We start from the raw sequence: 8,251 nt of genomic DNA, 5'->3' as shown, positions 1-8,251 counted from the left end.
TGGAGTCAGGTTTAATGTGGGGTCAAGCAGAAATCTATTTGACATACAATTCAGTGAAGGGATACTGGAAATCCCAAAACTTATTTTAAGCGACGAAACAGAACTCTTAATCCTAAATCTTCTTGCCTTTGAGCAATTGCATTATGGGGAGAATTACATAAATGATTATGTTATCATAATGGATTGCCTTGTTAACACTCCTAAGGATGTGGATTTGCTGGTCAAGTATGAAATTGTTGAGAATAGGCTAGGCGGCGACAGCAATGAAGGGTCAACTATTATCAACAAACTTGGCAAGGTGGCTATTTTGGACAATAATAACTTCTGTTTTGCAAGTCTTTGTGAAGAACTGAACAAGTACTACAGAACCCCCTGGCACAAGTGGAAGGCTAACTTGAAACAGAATTATTTTAACACACCATGGGCCAGTACTTCGGTTGTTGCAGGTGTTATTCTCCTTGTACTCACTTTAATACAAACTGTGTGTTCCATCATGTCCACCTTTTCAGATGGAAAGAAACATTGATAGGTCACTGTATGGCAGTTGTTTCTATTATTGCTGCAGTAGTTCTTTTGTTGTTGTTGTTGTTTTTTTTATTTTTTTTGTTATTTATTTATTTATTTATTTATTTTTATAAAAATCTGTGTAGATTTAAATGTTATCATGGTCCTCTAGTTCTGTCAAGAAAGATTTTTTTTTTTTTTTTCCTGCGACGATTTGATAAAGATAAACTTCTGTTTTTGCAAGCGTGCCCTGATTGTACCTCGAGTTTACCAAGTTAAATGATCTTACTTGAGAGCTGAGCTAATGCTAATAAAATCTGGGATAATCGAGTTAAGATGCCTTTGATACTTCACAAACTTAGCCCTTATCACATGAATTATTGGGTGATCTTCCAAGTTTAATGATGCAATATGAATGTTTGGCAAAATTGCTCTACAATAATAGAGCTGATGGAATTATAAAGAATGTGGCTTGTGCAGCACTGTTCATTGTTCCACACAAAAAACTTCTGCAGTTTAGTTATTAGTTAGCCAAGGTGAGAGCAAAAGTTGAAGCTTCAGGATTTCTAGTTATTAACTGCTAATGTCTATGCCCTGATCTATGCCTTCTCATTTGTAAAGTATAACGTGTGAAAAAAAGTTGTAAGAAGTGCCCAAATCGGACCTGAAATGAGCTGAAATGTAATACTTCTCTCATGTTAATGTGTTCCCAACTTTCCTGCCAAAATAAATTCTGAAAAATTTTATTGCATTTTTTTTCAAAATTCAGTTGTTTCAACTATAGATCCGAGTACTCTAAGAGCACGTTGATACAGAAGGTGAAATGCATGCAAGGCAAATGGTGATTCTATCTAATGCTTTCTTTGGTCTCCTTAAGCCCTTAAACAATATGATGAAACAAAAGACAAACTTGAAATATGAAATTACCATTTCCGGTTAGAATATTAATTAAGCTTTTTGGGATAAAGTGGTGATTTAATATGGTATTAAATCAAAAGTCTTGAGTTTGAACGTTGTATTCGTCATTCACCTCACATTTTAAAAATAAATATTCAATGTATTCAACTCCACGTTGTTGTAAGATTATACATTTTCCGTCTTATTGGACTCCTCACTTGTACAAACTTTTTTTACTGGGAAAATCAAGGATAGAAAAAGAAGAAAGAAGACGAAGAACATGAAGAACTAACACCTAGCTACACGGTAGGTAATGACACAAATGTTTCTATCCAAGGAAGGTTGACAACCTGCCTGGCTGCAATTATTTGCCCGTGGGGCCTGCATTATATCTATATATATATATATATATCCCTTCCAAAACAAAAACATTAACAAACAATCCGAAACAAAAAAACACTCTCAAACAATAGTCATGTTAGAATACTTTTCAAACAAAAAAATAAAAACCAGTAACAACCTTAATTTAGGAATGTACAAGGAAAATGAACTGAAAGAAAAACTTGAGTTGACTTGACTTTAGAGGAACTTGTATCTAACAACTGGGGAGAGAGAGACAGGCGGCTCTGATCTTTTGGTGGAGCAGCGAACTGAATTTTATCCAAGAAAGAGCAAAGCTCTCTGCTGCATCGTTTCCTGGTGATCTACAGAGGCAAAACAAACTTTTATACTTCTCTCTACAGCAGGCTGCAGGTGCAATCTTTTTCTTTCATTCTTTCTTGAGTTTATATTTTTTTTATCCTCTGATATCACTTAGATTTGTAATTTTTATCATATTCATATGCTACACCATTTCTCTTAAAGGTCAAAGTTACTTGTGTTTTACTGCACTAGCCATTTCTGGTTATGGCACAGCATGCTGAGAGTTGACCCAAATGTTGACCTTGTTTTGGCAATTTTTTCTTTTCTTCTATTGAAATTTTGATTCGTGCTAAGTGTGGAAATAATTCTTTAAATTGAAGCATTGAGATTTAAATGAGTATACTGCAAATTAAATTGATGTAGTAGAGAATGATCTGAAGAGGTTGAACAGGAGAACATGCACACAAATAGCCTCTTTTCTAATTTCCCTTGTCAGGGCTTTGACCTTGCCCTTAAAGGTTGAATTCCCAGTTGCATGATGATGAGTGATGGGTGTCCGAATTGGGTGAGGTAGACTATGGAGCCTATATGTTCTGAGCAAGTGGGCCCTCCACTCTCGACTGCTCGGAGCAGATGGGCCCTTTATCTACTTTTTATGGAATTGTTCGAATTGCGCATTTCGAACACCCGAATTATAGGAGATTCATTTTTTATTGACAAACTTGAACTTTCCCCTAAAAAAAAAAAAAAAAAAAAATCAAAAGAACTACAAACAACCCATATCCTCCTATATTTACATCTTCTTTCCATTTTTTCACATGAATTTGAATAAAACTCAAGTACGTACCATGCACCCCCAAAGTCCTTAGCAGAGACACTCATGCAAGACAATGATCAAATCTATTTAAAGCTACTGCTTTATCAGAGATACTTATCATTCTAAATTTTGTTTTTATATTGTCATTTATAAAAAGGTATATATAGATTGTGTCTTCAGTGATTCTTAACAATGGAATTTGTTGACACAGAAAGAAACCAAATGGCTAGCAATAATCATGCCTCATCCGACATAGAAAACCCTCAACAAGTTCCATTGCAAGATTCAATAGCAGGGGAGTTGGAAAGCTTGTCTTGCATATCCTCTGCATGTAGTATCTATAGAGTTCCTGAGCGACTACGTCATGTCAAGGAAAGAGCCTATACACCAAAGGTAGTCTCCATTGGACCCCTTCATCATGGTAGGAAAGGCTTAAAAGCCATGGAAGAGCAGAAAAAGTGGTACCTGAGAGATTTTATTCGACGGAGCAATCCAAGCTTGGGGTCCTTTATCAGAGTTGTAAAGGAGAAGGAAGAAAGACTGCGTGGTTGTTATGCAGAAAGAATTCAATTTAGCAGTGATGAATTTGTCAAAATCATTCTAGTGGATGCTGCCTTCATCATTGGTGTCTTACTGAGGCTCAAATTCCCTAATGACCTGCAGGATGAAAATGACTGCATATTTAATAGGCCCTGGATGTTGCAGGATGTATGGCCTGACATGCTATTGCTTGAAAATCAGCTTCCATTCTTCATTCTTGAGAATCTTTTTGAACATGGCAATGTGAAAGTCTCATCCCATGGGCTCTCCATCTATGAGCTTTCACATAACTTCTTCAAAGATCTAATGCATTTGGAGGAAACAGAAGACAAATTGAAGACAATCATCAGTTCTTCTAAAAAAGTTGAACACTTTGTGGACTTCCTAAGACACTTACATCTACCAGATTTGCAGCAGCAGCAGAAGCAAAAAGGCAAACTTCAAACACTAACCACCCCCAGCATGATGGAGCTACACCTTGCCGGAGTCGGGTTTGAAGTTGGGTCAAGCAGAAACTTGTTTGACCTTCAATTCAATAAAGCCAAAGGGATTCTGAAAATCCCAAAACTTATTATATGTGATGAGACAGAAGTCTCAGTTCGTAATCTGCTGGCCTTTGAGCAATGCTATTATAGGGAGAATTACATAAATGATTATGTTGTCATCATGGATCGCCTTGTGAACTCCCAGAAGGATGTTGACTTGTTGGTCGAGTATGGAATTTTTGAGAACAGGCTTGGGGACAGCAGTGAAGGGTCATTTCTTATTAACAAACTTGCTGATGGGGTTATTTTGGACTTCACCGAGTTCTATTTTGCTACACTTTGTGAAGACCTCAACACTTACTGCAGAGCCTCCTGGCACAAGTGGAAGGCCAACTTGAGACAAAATTATTTCAACACACCATGGGCCATTGTTTCTGTTATTGCAGGTGTTATTCTCCTTCTACTCACTTTGACACAAGCTGTGTGTGCTCTTATCTCCCTACCGTCTCCCAATTCGGATGGAAAGCAACATTGAAATGTGACTATTTCACCACTCCATAGCAGTTGTACTTCTTGTATGTGCTTATATCTGTGTAAGTTCAAATATTGGCATGGTTCTTTGCTTCTGCACTCAAGAACTAGTTTTCTTCTGCAACAATTTGATAAGATATACATATATAGGACTATCGGTTAAATCGGTGTTGGTAGACGTATTTTTGATTTTCAAACCAAATAGTCAGTTAATTCGGTTAAATCTTACCGATAACAATTAATTTCGAAATTCTTGGTTAAAGTCGAAAATCGGTTAACCAATTATTATCAATTGGACGTTTTATCTTGGGGAAAGACAAAAGCCCACGACTTTTATTAAAATTAAAATGGGCCAAAAATGAGTTATTTTGAACTTTTAGAGGCCCAAATCGCTTTTTTATTTTTTATTTTTATTAAAACTAAAACAAGAGTTTAATCTTGAACATACAAAACAATAAAATCTCTTTTTCGGCCAAATTGTTTTTTTTAGGGCTAAACAAGTGTTTATTGGACATGTTTATAAGCACCCTTACATATTCATTATTTTAGATTATTACAAATTGTCACTAATATAGATCAAATTAAATGAGAATCGATTAATATTATTAGGACGCTGCCCTACCTTACTTTGGCGGTTAAGTATTCGGTTAAGTCGTTTTCGGTTCGGTTCGGTTACGAACATCGTTATAAATTTTTATTTCGATTACTAATAGCCGAAAGTTGGTAGAGTCGGCAAGCGGCAGATGGCGGTTTGGTGACTATCGGTAGGCGGTTGGTAGATGGTAATCAGATATTTGGACAAGCTTTCTACCAATTAAATGGTTCTTACACGAGTGCCTAATGCTAATAGAATCTGCTTTACTCAAGTTAATTAAGTTGCCATTTTCATACTTCACAGACTTTCACCTTATTATATTCTGCCAGTAAAAGGGGTCATCTCCATTTTACTGGAAATGAATAGGATCGGAACGGAGATGATTCTACTTTATTTGGAGGCAGCTACATCTGCATACATGTTAGGTTGTGTTATTGCAATCTAATTTTCTCTTAGAAATCATTTTATGGTGAAACCAAAGCAAGATTTAAAATTTTAAATGACGTTACAATATATATATATATATATATATATATATATACACCGTGTACTGTGAGATCTAATCCTAATCGTAAAATGGACCATCTCTATTTCATCCTGATCTCCTCCAAATAAGGTCTTAGGGAGCTTGGAAAGGTAAAGAATCAAATTGAATTCTTAGATCTAATTGGTGGGGAAGGTTTTGGAATATATATATATTCCTTTTCCTTTCCTAGTTTCCAGGCAACCATTTGTTCTAAATACCTCCTTATTTCTATATGTCATGATGCTTGTGGGCTTCAGCAAGAATGAGATCTTTCCCTGTTGAAGGTGAGATCCTAACCATCTGCTGTGGGGCTCTGATTTTTACTTATAAAAAGAGGGGTAGCTCTTATCTTTTGCTTATACCAAAATTGCATTTCGGGCATTAATTGGAAAGACAAACTTCTCTATACTCTATAGCAGGTGCAATACTTTTTATTTTATTTTTTGTTTTTGAGTGTTTATACCTTTTCTTTACTCTGATATGGCTTAGGTTTATTGTTAAGCTCAAATATGTGTACTGTAGTTGTAGCATAAACATGCAGGGAGTTCACCCCAAATTTGATTTTGTTTTGACGTTTATTCTTTAATTTAGAGTTTGGTTTATATGATCTGCTAAGGATTGAAGTTTTTCTTCGCGTCAATGTGAGAGAGTTTGCATGTTTGTGCAATTTTTACTCTGTTTTTCCATGGCTCTTCCACTGATTTAGCTGTGATTTTTCCATTGCCAAGGATGAATTCACATTTTGTGTCCATATATTTTTCAATTTTAAGATTATAATGCATGCTAGTGTACTGAATGAATTATTCTTTATCAAACACTTGAAGTACTTTACCCGTAAAAACAAAATGAAAGACTTAAAAACACAATCAATAACCTATATATATATATATATAATCATTTTCTTTTTTGCATGTGAATTTGAGGTTAACACAAGACAATGCCCAAAACTATTGTTGTTACGTTTGAGGTTAAATTGGTTAATTATAATTTGTTTGTACGTTGTTACGCGCGATTGAGGTTAATTATAATTTGTTGATTGTGTTATCAGCGATTAATCGTCGAAGTCTTGTTCAATAAGAAAAATGGAAAGAAAGCAAATGAGCCATTTAATCGACATAGAAGACCCTCCTGTTACATTGGTAGATTCAATGGGAAAGGAGTTTGAAAGCTTGTCTCCCTTATCCCCTGCATGTAGCATCTATAGAGTTCCTGACCGGCTACGTCATGTCAAGCAAAAAGCCTACAAACCAAAGGTTGTCTCCATTGGCCCCCTACGTCGTAGTGGTAGTGAAGCCTTCAAAGACATGGAAGAACATAAAATGAGGTACCTGCGAGATTTCATTGGACGGACTGGGAAAACCTTGGAGTTCTTTATTGACGTTGTAAGGGAGAAGGAAGCAGAACTTCGTGCTTGTTATGCAGAAACCATTCAGTTTAGCAGTGAAAAATTTGTCAAAATCATTCTGGTGGATGCTGCCTTCATCGTTGAAGTCTTACTCAAGTCCTTCAACAGTGAACTCCAAGATAAAAATGACCGCATATTCAACAAACCCTGGTTGATACAGGATGTTTGGACCGACATGCTTTTGCTTGAAAATCAGCTCCCCTTCTTCATTCTTGAGCATCTTTTCAACTCGTACAACAATGAGACAAAGACAATTACACTCAATCAGCTTACAGTGGTCTTTTTCCAAAACCGACTGGAGTCGCCGGGAATTAAATACAGATGGGAAGAAATCTTGTGTGGTGATATCAAAATGGAACATTTTGTTGATCTCCTACGACACGTGCAATTTAAGCCTGATGGTGATGATGAGATGGCAACTCGTAGAAATATGAAACTTCGAACACTAACCACCCCCAGCGCGACAAAGCTACACGAGGCTGGAGTGTTGTTTAAGGTACGGAAAGACAGCAAAAGTCTATTCGACATAAAATTCGAAAAAGGGAAACTAGAAATCCCAAGTTTTATTTTAAGCGATGAGACAGAATACACAATCAGAAATTCGGTTGCATTTGAGCAATGCCATTGTAACGAGAACTACATAAATGACTATGTTATCCTCATAGGTCGCCTTGTTGAAACTCGCAAGGACATAGACTTATTGGTGAAGCAGGGGATTATTGAGAATAGGCTTAGTAACAGCCGAGAAGGGTCACTTCTGTTAAACAAGCTTGCCGATGGGGCTATTTTGGACCAGTACAACTTCTATTTTGCTAGTCTTTTTGAGGAGTTGAACAAATACTACAACAGCTCATGGCACAAATGGAAGGCACACTTGAAACAAAGATTTTTAAAAATATTATGTTAGGGTTATTTATTTGTTATTTACTTCATTAGGTATTATTAGTCTACTACCTAGGTTTACCTTTCCTTAGTCTACTATATTTACATTTTCTTAATCTATTATGTTACTTGCATCACTCATAGCCTCTCTATAAATAGAGGCCTCTGTATTCATTATTATCAATCATAATATCAATACAATGTAGTCATTGTGATATTAATTGGATGATCCACTACAAGAATCAATTTTTTTTGCAACGGATCATTAGTAACGTGTATATGGTTAACACGTTACTAAAGTGTAGTAACGTGTGGATAGTAACGTGTTTGACAGGTGGTGAAATTGGACGTAGCTACTGGAACTTTAGTAACGTGCCAGACTCTGACACGTTAAAACGCATAGTAACGTGGCAACACGTTACCATTT

At 36.1% G+C, this 8,251-nt stretch overlaps 3 protein-coding genes across 3 annotated transcripts in view; all 3 read left to right on the top strand.

Annotated features, from left to right (window-relative positions):
• Positions 1-547, top strand: part of LOC132190618 (UPF0481 protein At3g47200-like) — a 3,369-nt gene extending 2,822 nt beyond the window's left edge. The window contains exon 2 of the mRNA XM_059605654.1: positions 10-547. Within this exon, the coding sequence (XP_059461637.1) occupies positions 10-526 (517 nt within the window). The 3' untranslated portion in view covers positions 527-547. The remainder of the gene's footprint in view (positions 1-9) is intronic.
• Positions 548-2,052: 1,505 nt separating this feature from the next.
• Positions 2,053-4,560, top strand: LOC132190502 (UPF0481 protein At3g47200-like). The gene is made up of 2 exons (XM_059605512.1): positions 2,053-2,154; positions 3,072-4,560. Exon 2 carries the CDS (start codon positions 3,083-3,085, stop codon positions 4,418-4,420), a length of 1,338 nt encoding a protein of 445 aa, XP_059461495.1. The 5' UTR covers positions 2,053-2,154; positions 3,072-3,082; the 3' UTR covers positions 4,421-4,560.
• A 2,059-nt stretch (positions 4,561-6,619) lies between these two features.
• On the top strand, positions 6,620-8,218 carry LOC132189635 (UPF0481 protein At3g47200-like). Its single transcript, XM_059604385.1, has 2 exons — positions 6,620-7,810; positions 8,159-8,218. Exons 1-2 carry the CDS (start codon positions 6,620-6,622, stop codon positions 8,216-8,218), a joined length of 1,251 nt encoding a protein of 416 aa, XP_059460368.1.
• Positions 8,219-8,251: the final 33 nt, after the last annotated feature.

Source organism: Corylus avellana, chromosome ca8 (genome assembly GCF_901000735.1).
Source record: "Corylus avellana chromosome ca8, CavTom2PMs-1.0".
Lineage (NCBI taxonomy): Eukaryota > Viridiplantae > Streptophyta > Magnoliopsida > Fagales > Betulaceae > Corylus > Corylus avellana.
The sequence above is the reverse complement of the archived record's forward strand: the minus strand, read 5'-3'. Positions and strand labels throughout refer to the sequence as shown.